General features: G+C 44.5%; 1 protein-coding gene across 1 annotated transcript; it reads right to left on the bottom strand.

Moving 5' to 3' along the window:
- Positions 1–18,327: 18,327 nt before the first annotated feature.
- LOC138789208 (protein kinase C delta type-like) lies at positions 18,328–22,540 on the bottom strand. Its single transcript, XM_069967816.1, has 3 exons — positions 22,393–22,540; positions 18,947–19,665; positions 18,328–18,624 (listed from the first exon to the last, which is right to left on the bottom strand). Exons 1-3 carry the CDS (start codon positions 22,538–22,540, stop codon positions 18,328–18,330), a joined length of 1,164 nt encoding a protein of 387 aa, XP_069823917.1.
- Positions 22,541–23,044: the final 504 nt, after the last annotated feature.

The following is a 23,044-nucleotide window of genomic DNA, read 5'->3' as shown; positions in this document are numbered from 1 at the left end:
TAGAGACTTATTGTCCAAAAAGTTCATATGTCTTATTTTTCCCTTTTCTCCTAAGACAAAGTGTGCATATTCCATTATTTGTATTGCACTTTCTTAATATTGTGTTTTATTCCTGTTTATGTCCCTTTTGCTTGTTGTATTTATGTAAACAGTCTTTTTTTGTGAGCAGTTACTTTATACATATTCATTTAATTGTAAACAAGTGAAGAGTTAGTTTTTTACTTCCCTTATTTCTCCTGTAGTAGGCACTGGAAGTCCTTCACTTTCTATTGCACTGGCCCGACGCGTTTCCTGAACCATTATCCTCCTGGGCCGTAGGGTAAGCTCACTTTTTCTTTGGGACTTTTGATTCAATCCATCTGCACGGCTCTGGTGCGGCCATCACCAGAGCCGTGCAGATGGATTGAATCAAAAGTCCCATTCCATTTTTTTTTTTTTTTTTAATGTTTAAAATCATATAGGATCAAGAACAGTAGTTTTGAATTATTCCAAACAGAGGGGTGTATCCAGGAAGATTACATCTATACCAAATTTCAAGAGGGGGTATCCCCGAGAATGCTTCTAGGTCATCTAATGCTTCTTACACTGGACCCGCTAAAATTTAGCCCCTTGCAAAAGATACTGCTTCTCCCTTTTCCATGATTATTTTTCGCCTCTTATGCATCCAACACCTACCACTACAAAACGAATTTGTTCTCAACAATCTGTGATATTACCTACTGACACTCCTCAAGAGGAATGACTCAGGCCATTTATCTATTGTACTGGATGGAGCAGTGCACCCAGCGGCCCCCAACACCTTACAATCCTTAACCACATTCATCCAACAAATTAAGCGGTCATGGCCACACTCTTATTTTTGTGGGTGCCCCTTCCACCCATCCACTGAAGTCCGACTTGGTACAGCGAATGTCCCTATATTAGGGACCTCATCCACTCCACCTGCCTAGTCTTCAAACTACCGGGCATTCCAACTCACATATCCTCATGTGCCACAAGGGCTGAGTCAGATGCCCCGATTCTTGCACCCTTCTGCGGCAACTGAGGACCCCTGCCAAGAGACCCCACCACCAACCAGATTATACCACTCATTCTGTGGGGCGCCCACCTCTATTTTCATTTTATTTCAGTTGACCTGCTTAGCCACAATTACTCAACCCATTCACCCTAAGAGGCCACTGACCACAATGCCCCAACCAGCACCCTGCTATCCGTTATCTATTACTATATCTCCACCTAACCTACTACTTAATCTTCATTTCGCCATAAAATTCTCTTTACCACAATTACTATTCATTACTTTTATACATGGACAGGGATTGGCAGTCTCTCAGCCCCAATTTTACAATCTTGGGCACCCTCCAGCAATCCCGGAGTATACCCCCCCATTCACATCTCAATCTTTGTACAATTTTACCCCTCTTCATCCCCCATATCCTCCTTTTCCACCTTCCCTGATCCTATCATAATAACCAATTCTAACCTTATGGGCATCGGACTCACCTCTCAGTGCGCGCGCCAGGCTTCGGGCGCTGATATCTCCGTGACCCGACCGGCTCAGGAAGCGGGGCCCGGCGGGATCACGTGAGTATAGCTGGCTCTATCGGGGGGTCGGGAGCCTGTCACCCCGGCACGGGGGGGGGGGGGGGGATGGACAGGTCCTCTTTAACTTGTGACCTAATTACTAGATTTTCCTGTTTCATCCGTCCTAAAATTCTATAAAGTTTCCCTATTTTACCTTTTGCGTGTCCTTTAATCTCCAATAACTGCCTGATCCAACAAGAATTTTTAACCACCAATCTCTCCTTATTTTCAATCCCCTGTATGGCCATTTTGATCTGTCGGTATCTCAGTCGACAAATGTCACTATCTACTAACTCCTTTATTTCTCCGTACTCTTTTATTCTACCTTCCCTACAAAACTGGGACACTTTCACCAACCGCCTTGAAGTCCAGTACCCCAAATCCTGAACTTTTCCTACTTCTGGGAAATCACTGTTCCGCAGCAGTGGAGTGTGTTCCATTGCCCCTGTAATCTTTGCTAAGTTTCTCACCTCCTTCCACACTCTCACTACTAACCCTCTCAAGCAGTTTTTTGAGTATACAGTCTTTAATTCCCCCTCTAATACCTCAAAAATATCCTCTGTCACTCCCCTCTTTTCTGTGACCCAGTTTTGCAGGGAATCCACCATCTTCCACTTTTTTAACCACGCCAAGTATGAAGCTAAGTAGTACCCAAACAAATAAGGTACATCCAACCCACCACCCAGGAAGGGGCAGTATATTCAACTTTAACCTTACTCTTTTCCGATTCCAGATAAGCTCGTTTTATACTCTTTCCATTTTTTTTTTAAATATGTTTTTGTTAATCCAAACTGGAGAATTGGAGAGGACATACAACAATTGGGGAAGCCAAATCATTTTGACTAACCCTATTTTATCTGACCTAGATAGCGGCATCCTATTCCATAAGTCCTTCCATTTCCTTACAGGTGTGATAGATCACCTATATCCCTATCTACTCTCCAGATAGAAAGTGCCAGAGCAATATGTAATATATGATAGAAAAGTGTAATAAACGTATATAGATGACAGCTATAACAATAACTATTATTATTCTAATGTACAGTCACAAAAATTATCTATATTATATTATCTACATTATAGTATGTTATATGTCATAAGAAAAATATATAACCACCTGAGGTATAGCACGTTACCTCTGGCAGCTATATAGTTTAGATGACACTATGCACTTTATTGATTGTCCAGTAGGAACAATGGGATATTGTGGGTTACTGTGGTTACTGTCATTGTTATTTAGGCGCATGCACTTTACTATTCTTTAGTGATTGTTACAATCCCTGAGAATACTTTATAGAATATTGTAACTATTCATATGTAAATGACCTTGTACTAACACTTGCTCACATAGTAACCCCAAACCATCATTGCTTTTATGGGGTGTTTAGATATTTTTATATGGATAATCATGAATAAAGATTATATTAATATACCTTGGTATCATGTGTCTATTTTTGGGTGGAAAAGTAGGTGTTGTGTAATAGAATCCTAGCAGGATATGAAGCCGCCGCCGCTGTGAGTCCAGATGAGCGGTGACACAGCCGCCGCCGCTGTAACAATGTAGCTATTTGTCCAGATCTCATCATACACAGATCCGGCCCCAGGAATTCAGCTCCTTTGTCTCCATCTGGAGGAGTGTGACTCAGTGATATCTGATCTCTGACTTGTCAGAAGTTTTGAAACATTGTATTTGTCTCAGTTTTGCAAATAGCCGACCTATTGCTGACCTGGAACAGAAGCACTAAAATTGCTGACTGAATGTGTGGAGCCCTGAAGCTTCTCTGCATGAAGAATATGTGTCTGGGCAGGGACGTTATTTATGTCGTGAGAGACGGGAGCGCATGGGGCGCTGGTTGATTGCATACTAGAGCTCAGTGCATACTGATACCACTGCTCTGTCTGCAGCTGCCGGGATCACGCTGCCAGGGATGGGATGTGTGGGGCTGGAGGTAGAAAATGTCACAACCGGCACCCTGTGCTGCTGCCTAGCAATTAAAGTGAAACTCCAACAAAATAGGGACTTGTAATACTTTACTGCTGACATTTCAGAGATAAGATGTCTCAAGTCAGTAGTCAAACGTCAGTTGTTGGGAGTCAAAAGTCAGTTGTCAGTAGTCAATAGTCAGTTGTCAGAAGTTAGTTGTCAATGCTGAGGTATAAGAGTCAGGTGTCACACTTGTGTAAAAATGATTCTTGACTCGTACTTCTGACTATGTCCTAATATGGAAACTACTGGAGGATAGGACATAATGGAACAGCAGAATAGTGAGTGCAGCTCTGGAGGATAAGACATAATGTAATGGCTGGAGTAGTGGATCCGCTGAATAACCGCTAGCGATGTCAAAGCTGCAGGGCCGGCGTTAGGGGGGGGCAAAGTAGGCACTTGCCCAGGGCCCCCATCCCCCAGGGGCCCCCTAGCTCCTTCCTTCATTAGTGGAGCAGGAAGCAGAGCAGCACAAGCAGCTCCCCTGCTCCACTAATGAACGAAGGAGCTGAGCTGTGAGGACGGAGCGCCCCTCCTGCAGAGCTGCCTGTGCCCTACAGAGGAGGAGGAACGGCAAGCCCAGGTAAAGAAATAGAGGGGGGGGGGGGGTTAGAGGGTCACGGAGACTGGGGGCGGGACTTGCGGCCAGGGGGCGGTGCTTACGGCCGCGGGTGGGCGGAGCCTCGGGTGTCTTTATAAAACAGTAACCCCCTCCCCATATACTAGCCTAGCGAACAGTATACAGGAAGGGGGCAGGGGATCTTGTATGATGCAGTCCCCCCTTCCACCATATACTGTTCAGGGCCCTCCTCCCTCTGTATCTATGGCCACCAGGCCCTGAGCAGTACATGATGGAGGTGGGTGCTGAATCACACAGTATCCTGCATGATAAAGTACCCCCATATATCCTCTGCTCTACTACTACCCCCAATACTACTCCTAATACTGCCCTACTATTACCCCCAATACTACTCCTAATACTGCCCTACTATTACCCCCATACTGCCCTACTACTACCCCCAATACTACTCCTAATACTGCCCTACTATTACCCCCATACTGCCCTACTACTACCCCCAATACTACTCCTAATACTGCCCTACTATTACCCCCAATACTACTCCTAATACTGCCCTACTATTACCCCCATACTGCCCTACTACTACCCCCAATACTACTCCTAATACTGCCCTACTATTACCCCCATACTGCCCTACTACTACCCCCAATACTACTCCTAATACTGCTCTACTATTACCCCCAATACTACTCCTAATACTGCCCTACTATTACCCCCAATAGTGCCCTACTACTACCCCAATACTACTCCTAATACTGCCCTACTACTACCCCCAATACTACTCCTAATACTGCTCTACTACTACCCCCAATAGTGCCCTACTACTACCACCATTAATACTACTCCTAATACTGCTCTACTACTACCCCCAATAGTGCCTTACTACTACCCCAATACTACTCCTAATACTGCCCTACTACTACCCCCAGTAGTGCCCTACTATTACCCCCAATTCTACTCCTAATACTGCTCTACTACTACCCTCAATACTACTCCTAATACTGCCCTACTACTACCCCCAATAGTGCCCTACTACTACCACCATCAATACTACTCCTAATACTGCTCTACTACTACCCCCAATAGTGCCCTACTATTACCCCCAATACTACTCCAAATACTGCTCTACTACCCCCAATACTGCCCTACTACTACCCCCAATACTACTCCCAATACTGCTCTACTACTACCACAAATACTGCCCTACTACTACCCCAATACTACTCCTAATACTGCTCTACTACTACTCCCAATACTGCCCTACTACTACTAATACTGCTCTACTACTACCCCCAATACTGCCCTACTACTACCCCCAATACTACTCCCAATACTGCTCTACTACTACCACAAATACTGCCCTACTACTACCCCAATACTACTCCTAATACTGCTCTACTACTACTCCCAATACTGCCCTACTACTACTCCTAATACTGCTCTACTACTACCCCCAATACTGCTCTACTACTACCCCCATACTGCCCTACTACTACCCCCAATACTACTCCTAATACTGCTCTACTACTACCCCCAATACTGCTCTACTACTACCCCCAATACTGCTATACTACTACCCCCATACTGCCCAACTACTACCCCCAATACTACTCCTAATACTGCTCTACTACTACCCTCAATACTACTCCTAATACTGCCCTACTACTACCCCCAATAGTGCCCTACTACTACCACCATCAATACTACTCCTAATACTGCTCTACTACTACCCCCAATAGTGCCCTACTATTACCCCCAATACTACTCCAAATACTGCTCTACTACCCCCAATACTGCCCTACTACTACCCCCAATACTACTCCCAATACTGCTCTACTACTACCACAAATACTGCCCTACTACTACCCCAATACTACTCCTAATACTGCCCTACTATTACCCCCATACTGCCCTACTACTACCCCCAATACTACTCCTAATACTGCTCTACTATTACCCCCAATACTACTCCTAATACTGCCCTACTATTACCCCCAATAGTGCCCTACTACTACCCCAATACTACTCCTAATACTGCCCTACTACTACCCCCAATACTACTCCTAATACTGCTCTACTACTACCCCCAATAGTGCCCTACTACTACCACCATTAATACTACTCCTAATACTGCTCTACTACTACCCCCAATAGTGCCTTACTACTACCCCAATACTACTCCTAATACTGCCCTACTACTACCCCCAGTAGTGCCCTACTATTACCCCCAATACTACTCCTAATACTGCTCTACTACTACCCTCAATACTACTCCTAATACTGCCCTACTACTACCCCCAATACTACTCCCAATACTGCTCTACTACTACCACAAATACTGCCCTACTACTACCCCAATACTACTCCTAATACTGCTCTACTACTACTCCCAATACTGCCCTACTACTACTAATACTGCTCTACTACTACCCCCAATACTGCCCTACTACTACCCCAATACTACTCCCAATACTGCTCTACTACTACCACAAATACTGCCCTACTACTACCCCAATACTACTCCTAATACTGCTCTACTACTACTCCCAATACTGCCCTACTACTACTCCTAATACTGCTCTACTACTACCCCCAATACTGCTCTACTACTACCCCCATACTGCCCTACTACTACCCCCAATACTACTCCTAATACTGCTCTACTACTACCCCCAATACTGCTCTACTACTACCCCCAATACTGCTATACTACTACCCCCATACTGCCCAACTACTACCCCCAATACTACTCCTAATACTGCTCTACTACTACCCTCAATACTACTCCTAATACTGCCCTACTACTACCCCCAATAGTGCCCTACTACTACCACCATCAATACTACTCCTAATACTGCTCTACTACTACCCCCAATAGTGCCCTACTATTACCCCCAATACTACTCCAAATACTGCTCTACTACCCCCAATACTGCCCTACTACTACCCCCAATACTACTCCCAATACTGCTCTACTACTACCACAAATACTGCCCTACTACTACCCCAATACTACTCCTAATACTGCTCTACTACTACTCCCAATACTGCCCTACTACTACTAATACTGCTCTACTACTACCCCCAATACTGCCCTACTACTACCCCCAATACTACTCCCAATACTGCTCTACTACTACCACAAATACTGCCCTACTACTACCCCAATACTACTCCTAATACTGCTCTACTACTACTCCCAATACTGCCCTACTACTACTCCTAATACTGCTCTACTACTACCCCCAATACTGCTCTACTACTACCCCCATACTGCCCTACTACTACCCCCAATACTACTCCTAATACTGCTCTACTACTACCCCCAATACTGCTCTACTACTACCCCCAATACTGCTATACTACTACCCCCATACTGCCCTACTACTACCCCCAATACTACTCCTAATACTGCTCTACTACTACCCTCAATACTACTCCTAATACTGCCCTACTACTACCCCCAATAGTGCCCTACTACTACCACCATCAATACTACTCCTAATACTGCTCTACTACTACCCCCAATAGTGCCCTACTATTACCCCCAATACTACTCCAAATACTGCTCTACTACCCCCAATACTGCCCTACTACTACCCCCAATACTACTCCCAATACTGCTCTACTACTACCACAAATACTGCCCTACTACTACCCCAATACTACTCCTAATACTGCTCTACTACTACTCCTAATACTGCTCTACTACTACCCCCATACTGCCCTACTACTACCCCCAATACTACTCCTAATACTGCTCTACTACTACCCCCAATACTGCTCTACTACTACCCCCAATACTGCTATACTACTACCCCCATACTGCCCTACTACTACCCCCAATACTACTCCTAATACTGCTCTACTACTACCCCAATACTGCTCTACTACTACTCCCAATACTACTCTACTACTACCCCTAATACTGCTCTACTACTGCCCCCAATACTGCTCTACTACTACCCCCAATACTGCTCTACTACCATTGCTATTATTACCTCCACTCCTGATACTACTACTACTCCCAAAACTGCTACTCCCCTTATCTACTACTACACCCCTCATCTTATATGCTTCTACTATTGCTACACCCCTTATCCACTATGCCTATACTACTACACCCATCAAAAAATAAATATCAATGCTATCTGCTGAGGGGGCAACTATCAGTGGAGATGCTATGTGCTGGGGGGGGGGGGGGAACAGGAGAGATGCTATGTGCTGGGGGGGGTAACTATCAGGGGAGCTGCTATCTGCTGAGGGGGCAACTATCAGGGGGCTAGCTAACAGGTGTAAAACCTACAGTGAGATGCCTCCTATATTGGTGGATACTACATACTGGGTGGTGGAGGTAACTACCAGAAGAATTACCTACAGAGGGATACCGACTATATGTACTATGGAGGCACAGAGGGACCTATCTACTATATAGGGCACAGAGGGGTCTTATTTAAGGTCACAGAAGATCACCCCACCTCGAGCAGCGCGCCAACCGCTGACAAAAAAGTATCGGGACCTTAAATTGCTGCTACAATGTTTTAGCATTTGGGGCCCCACCTTCAACTTTGCCCAGGGCCACATTTTGTCTAAAACCGGCCCTGCAAAGCTGCACCAGGGAGCAACGTCTAAGGCGCCGCTGGTTTTCACCAGAGCCCGCCGCGAAGTGGATTGGACTTGCTGCAGCAGGCGACCCCAATCACTACACATAGGCAGGATCACAGCAGGACTCACGGCTGGAACCAGGGCAGTAGTTTCAGACAGCAGGAACCACTGGCAGCAGAGACGTGCAGGAACCACGGGCAGGAATCACGGCAGTAGTGATCAGCCATTGACTTTCCTCACCACTTGGTCAGCTCTTAGGTGGAATACCCCTTTAACTTCGCTTTATAGGACACATGAACTTTTTCCTCCCACTTCGACACTCCAAAGAAAAGTGTATAAGGCGGAAAATACGTTGTGTGTGTGTGTGTGTGTATATATATATATATCTAATGGTAGACTCTCAATAAGCTTTTCTTCTATGATTTATTTAATAACTTTTAGGCCATGTTCCCACTACATAAGAGACCGACCGTTGTGTGACCCGGCTGGGTCACGGAACGGCCGGTCTGTGCAAAGATCATTTCGGCTGGTACTTAAGCACCGGCCGGATGATCCTTCCTGCCGCAGTGTTCTGATTCGGGCGTATCAGCGCGTGCTCGCATCAGAACTCTCCTAGCACACAATGAAGCAAGCGGCCGGAGCTTACTATACTGAACTGTAGTATTCTCAAATAAAAAAACTATACTTTTTAAAAATGATATTACAAAGAAATATGTATTGAATATAAATCTGTAATCTGTGGAGAACCCCTTTCGAGATAATCAAAATGCAAACTATACGCAGAGGAAAATCCTTCCCTTAGCTGCTTCTATTAATCTCTTAAAGGGAACCAGGATTGTGCTGATATGTTTCCCAGCTGCAGAGTATAGACTACTGTGCTGCTCCCCGAGGCCACCAGCCATGTCTGCAGCTGTAGCTTTACAAAGGGGAAAAAGTGGTTTTATTCCGGTGCGCGAGGCCAAGAGGGGGGGGAGGGGTCATCTGAGAGCTGCCTGTAACTAGTCGCTGCTCTCTGCCTGTCAATCATCCCTGCAGAGCATGCTGACAAGCAGAGAGCTGTGACTAGTTACGGACAGCCACCCTGCCAGGTGACTAGATGACTAGACATGGCGGGTAGCCTCCTTTAGAATGATTGATAGTCGAAGGAGGTGAAGCCTGCTGAATTGGAGAGGCAGAGAGCTGTGACTAGTTACGGACAGCCACCCTACCATGTGACTAGATGACTAGACATGGCGGGTAGCCTCTCTCTAGAATGATAAACAGCCAAAGGAGGTGGAGCCTGAAGGCAACAGTAGCTGAATGGGAGAGTCGGAGAGTGGGATGCTGGATCACAGCGGCAGCGCACTAGGTAGGTATGCACTGCTGTGATCTGCAAACTGACACAACAGATATATACATACCCTATATACATATCTGTGGCTCTGTGCTATCAGTTTCCATTGCTGCACAAATGATACAAGGATCTGACGTACAGCTCGGCCGCTTGATTCTTTAGTGCTGTGTAAAGGCCCCACGAACGAATGCTGATCTTTCTGATCAATAGTCGTCCTTTTAGATGGCCCAACAGTTCATGGTTATTAGCTGCACATTTACAGTTGGTGATTGATCAGCTGATCACTGGTCCTTTTGCTGATTATCAGGAATGAGCGTTCCTAGGAGTGAGGTTCTTAGCGCACAATTGATCACATTGTACGAGCCCATCTGCCACGTCACGGCGACCTCATTCAGATGGGTCCCTACACTAACACTATTATTCTTATTATCCTCCAATTCCTCTAACCTGTCTGCTAGGGGCTTCTCTACAGGGACTGACTATACATTGCAGGTGATAAAGCTTTTACACCACATGGATCCTGTGCTACATATACAGTGTTAGTGTAGGGACCACCTGAGGGCAGAAGTGCTGCCGGTGGGCTCATAACATAGATGGAAATGGAATATAATAATCTGGGCCCATATAACTTACTAACAATATTGGGGGAAATTGTTAAGAATCAATTGTTTATATTCATTATAGAGAAACATATTTTAGTTATGGGGCTTTGGGGGTGCAGGCCGAGCTTTATTATCTCTATATAGAAGCATTTAATAAGTAATAAGTGATACTAATAAGTTACTGTGTGACATTGCACGGTCATGGATACTATATAGGGACTGCACAGAGGGTCCTAATACCATATGGGGACTGTATAGAGGGTCTTATACATGCACTGCACAGAGGGATCTATCCTATATATGGACCTTAGTATTATATAGGGGCACAGAGGGGCCTACCTACGATATAGAGGCCCTGGGTACCCAGGACGCCAAAAGCAAATTACATACACGGTGCCATCTGGCCGGCTGTGTTTTCATGGATGTGAGGAAATCTGGTTACTAGTGTAAAAAATCTCACACATGCCTATAGAGATACAGTACAGAAGGTGTGACGCTTCTTACCTGTAGAGGTGGTGCAGCCTATGACCCTGATGCCTCCTTGTTCTTCTCCTTGACGTCTCCTATCCCTTCTTGATTCCTGCAAGTGACTGTGTTGGATGCTGGAGACATTCTGAAACTTGATGACACTTGGAATCCTGGTATGACTGGAGCCCCGCTGTACTGTGCAGCTCCTGGCTGCTATCAGATTATTTCGTTATGACTAATTAACCATTTAACCCCTTAACTCAGGACGTACCCACAGGGTGGGTAGGAAAGTTCAGAGGGGGGTCATGTTGGGGACTGAGCCTTCTAGCAGGCACAGTCCAATTGCCGTGGCCCGCTAAATAGCCATTTAAATGCAGCTTTCAGCTGCATTTAAATGGCCTGTGTTCTCCATCCATGGTGGTCTAAAGGCGGGATTGTCACCCTGCGATGCGATCACTATGGGGCAATCCCTGCTTGCTGATGGGCCAGGTCGTTGTGCCGTAATGGCACTGATCCCGGCTCAGCATTCCATTGCTATGGGCTTCGGCAGCTCAGAGCAATAGTTTCCTCATAGATCTATAAGTACTGCATAGATGTCTATGAGAGATCAGTGTAGAAAATCTTCTCCCCTAATAAAAGTTTAAATCAGCCCTTTTCCTATTTTATAAATAAAAATAAATAAATTAAACATATTTGGTATCACCGCGTGCAGAATTGCCTGAACTATTAAAGGATCACATTCTTGATCTTATACAGTAAAGAGTGTAAGTGCAAAAAATGCTAATTTTAAGTAAAATCAAATCCAGAAAAATTGTAATAAAAACCATTCAAAAAGTCGCATATACGCAAGCAAGGTACCAATAGAAAGTACAGATCATAGTGCATAAAATGACACCTCACACAGCCAATAGACCAAAGGATAAAAGCCATATAAGGATGGGAACAGAGCAATTATAAGAAAATGTAGTTTTTTAAAAAGGTTTTAATGTTTTGAAAGTTATAATAAGTTAAATATCGTTGTAATCATGCAGACGTGAGGAACATAGATAACATGTCAGTTTTACCATAGGGTCAATAGCGCAAACATGAAACCCCCTAAAATGAAAAAAAAAATTGCTTCTTTTTTTCAATTTCATTACACAAATAATTTTTTTCTGTTTTTTCTGCATGTTTTATGGAGAAATTAAGTCAGTGATTGCAAAGTATAAGGAGTGTCGTACAAAATAAGGGCTCGTGTGGGTCTGTAGGTAAAAGAATGCAATCGCTATGGCCTTTTAAACACGAGGAGGAAAAAACGTAAACGCAAAAACAAAAATTGGCCTGGTGATCAAAGGTTAAATGCTGCTGTCAAAACTGATAACTTGTACAAGCTATCCCTGGTGGGCCGGTGGCGGGATCGGCTTGCTGTGATGCGATTGTAGCAACACGATCCATCATACTTACAGCACGGATCCTCTTCTGGTTGCCAGCGATGTACCTGGCTTGGTGATCATTTCAGGCTGTCGGCAGCTGCCTGTAACAATCGAGTGAAAAAAAAAACATTAATCAGTGCAGAACATATGTACTGCACTGATCTCTATGAGCAATCATAGCACTGCTCATAGGCGTTCCCTAGGGGAACTACAGATTAGTGTAACAAAGTTTTTTTAGAAATAAAAAATCCTATCCCATAGTAAAAGTGTAAATCCCCTCCCTCTTCCCGTTTTATGCAGACGTGAGGAACATAGATAACATGTCAGTTTTACCATAGGGTCAATAGCGCAAACATGAAACCCCCTAAAATGAAAAAAAAAAAATGCTTCTTTTTTTCAATTTCATTACACAAATAATTTTTTTCTGGTTTTTCTGCATGTTTTATGGAGAAATTAATTCAGTGATTGCAAAGTATAAGGAGTGTCGTACAAAATAAGGGCTCGTGTGGGTCTGTAGGTAAAAGAATGCAATCGCTATGGCCTTTTAAACACGAGGAGGAAAAAACGTAAACGCAAAAACAAAAATTGGCCTGGTGATCAAAGGGTTAAATGCCGCTGTCAAAACTGATAACTTGTACAAGCTATCCCTGGTGGGCCGGTGGCGGGATCGGCTTGCTGTGATGCGATTGTAGCAATACGATCCATCATACTTACAGCACGGATCCTCTTCTGGTTGCCAGCGATGTACCTGGCTTGGTGATCATTTCAGGCTGTCTACAGCTGCCTGTAACAATCGAGTGAAAAAAAAACATTAATCAATGCAGAACATATGTACTGCACTGATCTCTATGAGCAATCATAGCACTGCTCATAGGCGTTCCCTAGGGGAACTACAGATTAGTGTAACAAAATTTTTTTAGAAATAAAAAATCCTATCCCATAGTAAAAGTGTAAATCCCCTCCCTCTTCCCGTTTTATGAATAAAAATATATGAGTAAACTGGATACACATTTTCAGAAGAAAATACATAGTGCTTGTAAAGAGTGCCCCTTTAACAGTGACATCCATTTACAACAAGGTTCAACCCTTGATTACTTCCCTTTAAGAGCAATTGTAGAGCCGTCCCTTCAAGAGTATTGTCCCTTTAAAGCACCTTAGGTGCCGACCCTTGAAGAGTGACTTTAGTGCAGCCCCTTTATGATTGGCTTTGGTACCGCCCCTTTAAAAGCAACTTTGGTACCGTCTCTTTAAGAGCAACTTTGGTACCACCCCTTTAAGAGCTAATTTGGCCCCAGCCCTTTAAAAGTGACTTTGGTACCGTCTCTATAAGAGCGACTTTGGTACCGCCCCTTTAAGAGCTACTTAGGCACAGGCCTCTTTAAGAGTGTCTTTGCTACTGCCTCTTTAAGAGCAACCTTGGTACTGTCCCTTTAAGAGCACCTTTTGTACCGTTATTTTATGAGTGTCTTTGGTACTGCCCCTTGAAAAGCGACTTTAGTGCCGCCCTTTAAGAGTGATTTCGGTGCCATCCCTTTAAGATCGTCATTGGTACCACCCCTTTAAGAACAGCTGTGTGTACCGCCCATTTAAGAGTAACTTTTGTACTGTCCCTGTAACATAAACTTTGGTACCACCACTTTAAGAGCTAATTTGGCCTCAGTCCTTTAAGAGTGATTTTGGTACCATCCCTCTAAGAGCGACTTTGGTACGTCCTATTTAGAGCACATTTGGTACCAATCCTTTAGAAGCTAATTTGGCCCCACCCCAACTCTGGCACAGGCCTCTTTAAGAGCGGCTTTGGTACCACCCCTTTATGAGCGGCTTTGGTACCGCCCCTTTAACCACCGACTACGACACTGACTCCTTAACAGTGACATCCACAGCAGCCTTATAATGGTAAAAAATGACGTCTCATATAGCCCTATAGACCAAAACATAAAAGCCTCATACCAACGGTAATAGAGCAATTTTATACACATTTTGTAATTCTTTAAAAAGGTTTTTGTTTTTTTTGAAGCAGTAAAATGACATTAAAGTTCAACCCTTGATTACCTCCCTTTAAGCCAAAATTGTGGTTGTGGTCTCTTCAAGAACTATTTATGTATTGTGCTTTTAAAGCAACTTAGGCGCCGCCTTTATTGCAGTCCCTTTAAGAGTAATTTCGGTGCCATCCCTTTAAGTGCAACTTTAGTGCCCTCTTTTTAAGAGCGAATTTGGTATCGCTCCTTTAGGAGCGGCATTGGTACTACCTCTTCAAGAGCGGCTTTGGTACCGCCCTTTAAGAGTAACTTTGGTACTGTCCCTGTAACATCAACTTTGGTACCACCCCTTTTAGAGCTAATTTGGCCCCTGCCCCTTAAGAGCGACTATGGTACCGTCCCTATCAGAGCGTTTTTTTTTATTGTTCCTTTAAGAGAGACTTTGGTACTGTCCCTTTAAGAGTATGTTTGATACCTCCCCTTCCTGAGCTAATTTGGCCCAGTCCCTTTAAGAGCTAATTTGTCACAGACTCCTTTAAGATTTGGTACCAGCCCTATAACCTCTTAAGGATATATTCCGCACCCGTACGGCATATGTCCACAAGAGGAGTTCAGAGGGGGGCCGTGCCGCGACCTTACTCTGAACTGCCGCAATCCCGACTGCTATCTGCAGCACGGGACTGCGGCTATTTGGACCACTAATTAAGACCGCTAGATGCAGCGATTGCGGAGGGGTGGATCCCTTTATCTCACCGAGCCGGGCCTCAGCATCGGAATGACGCTGATCCCGGCTCGGTATTCTATTGCAATGGTCTGCAGCAGGCCAAAGCAATAGAGCACCGATCTCATGGATCTGTGCTGTGTTATACAGCTACACTAATCTCCGTGAGAGATCAGTGTAGTTGTATTAGAATCCCCCAGGCGGACTTCTAATTACTGTGTATGTGTAAAAAAAAATAAAAAATGTTTTCATTAATAAAAAAAAACCTCCGCTAATAAAAGTCTGCATCACCCCCCTTTTCCCATTTTATAATTAAAAATAAATAAATAAATAAACATGTTTGTTATCGCCGCGTGCGTAATCGCGTGAACTATTAATTTAGCACATTCCTGATCTTGCACGGTAAACAGTGTAAGCGCAAAGACCTGCCAAAGTGCAAAAGTTGCACATTTTTGGTTGCATCAAATGCAGAAACGTTGTAATAAAAAGCGATCAAAAAGTCGCATATGCGCAATCAAGGTACCGATAGAAAGAACACATCATGGCACAAAAAATGACACCTCAATCAGCCCCATAGACCAAAGGATAAAAGCATTATAACCATGGGAATTGAGCAATTTTAAGGAATGTTTTTTTTCTGTAGAAGGTTTTATTTTTTAAAATCCATCAAACAATATAAAAGTTATGCAAGTTGCATATCATTTAAATCGTACCAACTTGAGGAACGTAAATTACTTGTCAGTTTTTCCATAGGACAAATGGTGTAAAAACAAAAAACCCCAAAGAAAAAGAATTGCAATTTTTTTTCAATTTCACTGCGCATATCATTTTTTTTCTGGCTTCACAGCATATTATATGCAAAAATTAAGCTTGTCATTGCAAAGTAAAATTATTGACACAAAAAATAAGGGCTCATATGGGTTTCAAAGTAAAAAAAATGCAAGTGTTATGGCCTTTTAAACACAAGGAGGAAAAAACGAAAACGCAAAAACGAAAATTGGCTCTGTTTTTAAGAGCGACAATGGTACCGCCCCTTTCCAAATGCCTTTGGCACCGCCAATTTAAGAGCGACTTTGGTACCACTTCTTTTAAGAGTTGCATTGGTACCACCCCATCAAGAGTTGTTTTGGTACTGCCCCTTTAAAAGCAACTTCGGTACCAACCCTTTAACAATTACTTTGGTACCGCCCCTTTAAGAACAACTTTGCTACCACTCCTTTAAGAGCGGCATTGGTACCACCCCTTTAAAAGCAACCTTGGTACCGTCCATTTAAAAGCAACTTTGGTACCACCCCTTTAAGAGCAAATTTGGTTCCAGCCCTTTAAGAGTGACTTTGGTACTGTCCTTATAAGAGCGACTTTGGTACCGCCCCTTTGAGAGCGACTTTGCTACAGACCCTTTAAGAGTGACTTTGGTACTATGCCTTAAAGAGCGACTTCGAAACTGTTAATTTTATGTGTGACTTTGGTACCACCTCTTTACGAGTGACTTTGGTACCGTCCTTTTAAGAATGACTTTGGTGCAATCCTTCTAAGAGAGACTTTGGTGTCATCTTTGTTGCTGACCCTTTAACAGCTAATTCAGTACCGCCCCTTTAAGAGTGACTTCAATTCTGACTCCTCAACAGTGACATCCACAGCAGCCTTATAATGGTAAAAAATGACGTCTCATATAGCCGCATAGACCAAAACATAAAAGCCTCATAAGGACGGAAATAGAGTAATTTTATACACATTTAGTTATTTTTATAAAAGAATTTTTTTTTCTTAAAGCAGTAAAATAACATTAAAGTTATATAAGTTGTAATTGCTCTGACTTGAGGAACATAGATGAAAAGATGAAACCCACCTAAAAATTTAAAATAGCTTTTTTCTTTTTTACAGCGCATGTAATTTTTGTCGGTTTCGCTGAATATTTTATGGAAAAATAATTGCAAATTACGATTGGTATCCGAAAAAATAAGACTCCATATGTCTGTAGGTGAAAAAATACAAGTGCTATGGACTTTTATACACGAGGAGGAAAAAACAGAAGTACAAAAAAAAATTTGCCCGATCCTTAAGGGGTTAAAGGACGACTCCAGCGAAAATCATTTATTCAGCAATTATAACACATTACAGAGTTTATAACTTTATAATGTGTTTCGGTTAGGTATCTGCCCCTCTTCCCGATTCCCCCCCTCGACCACAGGTTCTTCAGGCGTCGCCATTTTGTGTTGATGTTGCCATCAAATGTATTCAAAGGGGAGGCGGCCTAACTTCCGTCCCTTAGATAGACCCGCCCCTTTCTACTATGTCGCCAGATGACTCCACTTACTCAGCTCTGATTGGCTGAGCAAGCTGTAAGCCATCTTCTGCTCTCCAGCCAAGAGCTGGAGCTTGTAAGGGGAGCCGGATAATGACGCACTGGGAGCCGAATGGCATCATGGGAGCCGAACCTGAACTCAGGAGTGAGGGTAAGTAGTACACAGATGGTAAGTGCTATTTTTTTTTTTTCTTTAAGATAAGACTTAAAGGAAAAAAGAATCCGGCCTCCTCCACCCCTTAATAGCCGGCCATCTCTCACCTCTTTCCCCAGACCCATGACAGCATTGTCATTGACCCAGGGAAATCCAATCACCGGTATATATTCCTGTACTATACACAGAGTATAAGTCTGTATATAGTACCAGAAGGATGGAATTATTAGAGGCATGGAATAAAAAACACTAAATCAGTTTATTTCTCTCTCATCCAGCACAGCACTAGGAGCTGGTGCGGTCATGGATGGGAGGAAATCTGGTCACCGGTGTAACAAATCTCCTACATGCCTCATACAGCGCAGATCTTATAGCGCCTCCACCTACCTGTGGTGGTGCCAGCCTACTGGCTTGTTGTGCAGGGGTCCGTCCATGTTGTTCTTCCTGTTTCCTTCCTTCCTGCAGGTGTCGGTGTCCTTGGTGATGCTGAAGACATCTGATGGTACTTGGGGGTCCGCTCTTCATGGTCTTCATTCTTTGGATCCTCTTCTGCCAGGTGCTCACGGGATCTGCTCGCTCCGATGCCGTTGGAGTTGGTGTTCAGCCAAAGATCTTCGAGGTGACGAAGGAAAATCCTCGGAATTCGGCCTGGTCCTTGGGTGACAAGCGCTTCTTCTTGACCTCGTCTGCCTCCATGGTGGAAAGACGGAACTTCTCCCTCTTCTTGGCCTTCTTGGTCTTGCGCTGAGGCTTCTTAGATGGTTTACTTACCTCAGGGTTGTGTGGTGGGGTCATCCTGAGGGCTTCCACCGAGACCCAATCGATGCACTGGAAAAACGGATGTTCTCTGATGTTCTGGACGACTCCCAAGCGCTGAGCAGGATCTCTCTGGAGGAGCTGGAAGGAGAAAAGCTGGGTGTGAATCTCTGGGAAGCTGTAAGTGACAAATCTACCATGTTATGCTAAAACTGCTCAATTCTACATCCACCTAGTTAGACCCATTCACCTTTCAGGGTCCTGGGAAAGCTATGTTGGCACCAGGTCTTTTTTTTCTATAATAATTGCCGTTTTCTGACAATAATGAACGCATGTAATGTTCATGAACATTATATGCGGCCATCACTATACAATAACAGCAGTTTTTCTGCCTAAAAAGACATTGTGGAAACATAGCCGTAACATGTACGATACACGTAACCTATAATAGTAAGACACTGACCTGTATGATGAAGTCTTCGGCGCCGGAGCTGGTGTCATCAAAGAGCGCTGGGTGGTATTCGCGTCGTCCGGTGACCATTTTGTTCATGATGACACCAAAGGAAAACCAGTCTGCTCCGGCGCCATATCCCTCCTCCGCCAGCATCTCAGGAGCCATGTAGCCTTTGGTCCCAGCGCATTCGGTGGCTTTTCGGTCTCCGAAGATGTTCTCAAGGGCAAGGCCGAAATCCGTGATCTTCACATGCCCTTTTTCCGCCACCAGGATGTTCTCGGGCTTGAGGTCTCGGTGGATGACGCCTCTTGTGTGGAGATACTGGATGCCGCAGATGAGCTCAGCGGCGTAGAATCTTGCGCTGGGGATGTTCAGCCGCCCGTTCGTCTTCAGGAATTGGTCGAAGTCCCCGCAGCTCACGTATTCCAGCCCAAGTAGAACAAGCATCTTGGTCTGGAATGCAAAGTCTGCGTGGACCAGGAAGGGGCTCCCAGATGCCAGCTGTAGCACTCGGTTCTCCACCATCACATCCGCCTCCTCGATGTCTTCTAGCAGGAGTCGCTTCATGATGACCTTCACCGCGAATCGTTGGCTGGTGACGATATCTTCTGCCAACACGACCTTCCCGTAATTCCCTTCGCCGAGCACATGGTGGAACTGTAGTCTCTGCCGGATGGTGCTAGAGATGGTGCTCTGGCTGCCGGATGGTCGGACACTGCTGGGACCTCCTAAAAGAGGGAAAAATAAATGGGAGAGATTCTCACACTTGTAATATACATTATTCTCAATGACACCAATTTTTAAAGAGAAACTAAGAGCAAAATCTTGTTCTTTTCTGGATATACTTATGAGAGTGTTTGGTGCATTGGGGACTGTACTTTACACCTCTTGAGTTTCTGGCAGGAGGATCAGTGCACCGAGAGGTAAAGCACCAACCCCACAGAGCCAGCCCTAAGCTGCATGGTATCATGGTAGCCAGCCCCCCAGATTATCAGACCCCAGACTGGATCCCTGCATTTAGTCAGATCCCAGTCAGTATGACACAGTGCTCTCTGCTGCCACCTCTGTCCATGTCAGGAGCTGTCCAGATCAGTAGCAAATCTCTATATAAAAAAACCTCTTCTGATCATGACAGTTCCTGACATGGACAGAGGTGGCAGCAGTGAGCACTATGTCGATTGGAAAGAATAGAAGTAATGGAAGTAAATTACAAATTTATATAATTTTCTGATACCAGTTGATTTGAAGGAAAAAAATTTTTCCCAAAAAGTTCCTTAGCAGTTTTTTCCTTAGCCCCCCTGCAGATCACACACTATACACATCACATCTTAAAGCTCGCCGGTTTCCTATTGGAGGGTGCTACAGGTTTTGCCCTAACAACTTCCATCATCCACAGATCTCTAATACCATGATGGGAGTTATCTCTTGGTATAACTTTCTCGGGCACTAGAGTAGCAATCTCCTGTATCTTCCATTATACACATTACCTGCAGGCTGCTTACACCTCTATAGTATACCTGTCATGGAGTACACTCACCCCATCAGTGTAACATCCATTCTGCTGCCAGAATTTCAAGTATCCATGGATACAACCGTGTGGGGGCGATACTGTGTGCAACCCCCATTCTGATCCAATAGGGCTTCTACACAGTACAGACCCGGCGTGGTTGTATCCATGTGTGGTGTCCCACCAGGGGTGTTGCTATTGGTTACACACTTCGTAAAAACCTGTACTTTTTGTGTGGAAGTGGTGATTTAGTAGTGTTAAAGTTTTGCCACAAGATGTCACTGTTGTAAGTATGTGTATTCAGTTATTGCACAGTTGTAGTACTGAAGGGGTTATTGTTTGTTTATATGTCACATGGATCTGTAGACCAATGAAAGTACTTTCTTCTTCTATCTTATCATTTCTCTCTTTACTTCTCACTTATGCACTCTTCAGCCATTCACAGCACACCTTACAGGGGCTGTAGATAAGAAGTCACATGGGTAGAGAAAGTGTAGTGTCTTTTGTTACTACACTCTGTAGAGGAAGGACACAAGCCAGAACGCTCTCTACAGCGGTTCAGTTGGGCCCTGGCCCTCTGCCAGTTCCCCAGTCTCAGTGTGCAGTCTAGAAGCAGACCTAGGCACATGCAACCTACAGTTTCTTCTCAAGTAACTCCACTCAACACTATGCAATGTTAAACCCTTCACTAGAGAGGACAAGTCAGAGATCATCTCAACCCATGCTGTGGACAAGGCGAGTCCCAGTGCAGGACAGTATCCATATTAAGTAAAGGAACTGATCCAAATAGAGTTCATAGGCTTTTAGCAACTTTGCTCTATCAGCGCGGGTGTGAGCAGGGAAGCCTCAGCATTCCGCTCATTGCAGGTAACAAGGTCTGGGGCTTGTGTTACCCACTAGGACGGGCCCCCTGACATTGGTAGGGCAATAGGTGGTGCAAAGACCAAAAGAGTAAAAACACAGGCACAAGTATTCTCTCTCACTCTTCTCGAGTATTTACATCTCCAACCTCCTGGCAGAGCACAGTACTACTTGGGTTGGGACTCTAACAACATCCTCCTCTCTACTCTTCTGATTCTCTACTCTCAGCACGCAACCCAGTTGGAACGACTGTACCACTCTCTATACTCTCACTACAGAACTGAATCCTGAACTATCAAGTGTCTTATTAAGTATAAAGTATTATATCAATGCAAAGCTGTATGACCTGTTGCATACAAGTATCTTCGGAGTAAAACAGATTTTATTTATGATAAAGAGACTCTGTGATTCCCCATCAAGCACCGACACAGTACACACACAATCCTTGGGACAGTTCCCGTTTTTGTGGGTGGCAGTGCCAATAGTCTGGGTGGGTCACTACTATACTGCGGACCACCGTGATAAGTACCCAAGGGACCCCGCAAGAACCTGGCAGGACACTGTTCACAGGGGAACAAGGTATAACTGGCCCTTTAAAATAAAAGCAGGTGTGCCACCATACCTGTGTGCCCAAAGGGCACTGGCGTCACAACATAACATCACTGGGCTCGGCTGTATCTTGGCCAACCACTAAAGAACTGGCGTCACACTTCACCACTCTGCAAGTGACCGGCCGTGTCGCCTTCACACCAGAGGTGCAAGACCACAACAACACCACCACACATGGATACAGGAACTTCCAGCGGCAGAATGGATTTCACACCGTTCAGGTCAGCGTGCTTCATGATAGATACGCTATAAACAATGTTTCTCTCAGTCATGCAAGCTGTGCGACCGAGACTATGGGGGAGATTTATGAAAGGGTGTAAATATACACCTGGTGTAAACTGCCCACAGCAACCAATCACAGCTCAGCTTTCAGCTCTGGTAGAAAAAAAGTGGAGCTGTGATTGGTTGCTGTGGGCAGTTTACACCAGGTGTATATTTACACCCTTTCATAAATCTCCCCCTATGGGTATGGACCCACCTGGCTTCTGTATAGGGCTGGGAGCAGTTATGAAAACCTCAGACTTTGGCCTCTCTGCTGCCACCTGTGGCTGTGCCGGGAGCTGCAGGGCTTCAGAAGCTCTGGTCCTGGCACAGTGAGATATTGCAGACGCTGCTATGTGCAGCATTATAAATACTGATCCTCCCCTTATTGTCTATTCTATTGTATTTTAGTATTAGAATAGACATTACATCTGGGGAAGCCGCCTGTAAGGAGCTGCAGCCACCACACAGTGACGCAGAGCGAGCGGGGAGAGCTGTCAGTCACTGGTCCCTCTGCTTCTCTGTCCTGCGGCTGCGGCTACTGACAGGCGGCTTCCCAAGATGGAAGGTTTATTCTGATACTAATATGCAGGAAAAGACAATAAGGAAAGTTCAGATATCTAACTGCAGGGGCCAGGGCTTCTGAAACGCTGTAGTTCCCAGCACAACCACTGGGGGCAGCAGAGAGGCCATGTTTCCCCCTTACTGCTGCCAGTAACTAGAAATATGTAAAAAAAAATCTGAAAAAATTACATTTTCTTTAATAAAATTATAGAATTGTATGAATAAAAAAAGAAGAAGAAGAAGAATTGCCCCCTTGACCTATAATTTCTTTTTCCAATTAGAAATATAATAGAAGAGACTGCACA

The sequence above is a fragment of the Dendropsophus ebraccatus genome, chromosome 4 (assembly GCF_027789765.1).
Source record: "Dendropsophus ebraccatus isolate aDenEbr1 chromosome 4, aDenEbr1.pat, whole genome shotgun sequence".
NCBI classification, from domain to species: Eukaryota; Metazoa; Chordata; class Amphibia; order Anura; family Hylidae; genus Dendropsophus; species Dendropsophus ebraccatus.
This window is presented reverse-complemented; position numbering and strand designations above follow the sequence as displayed.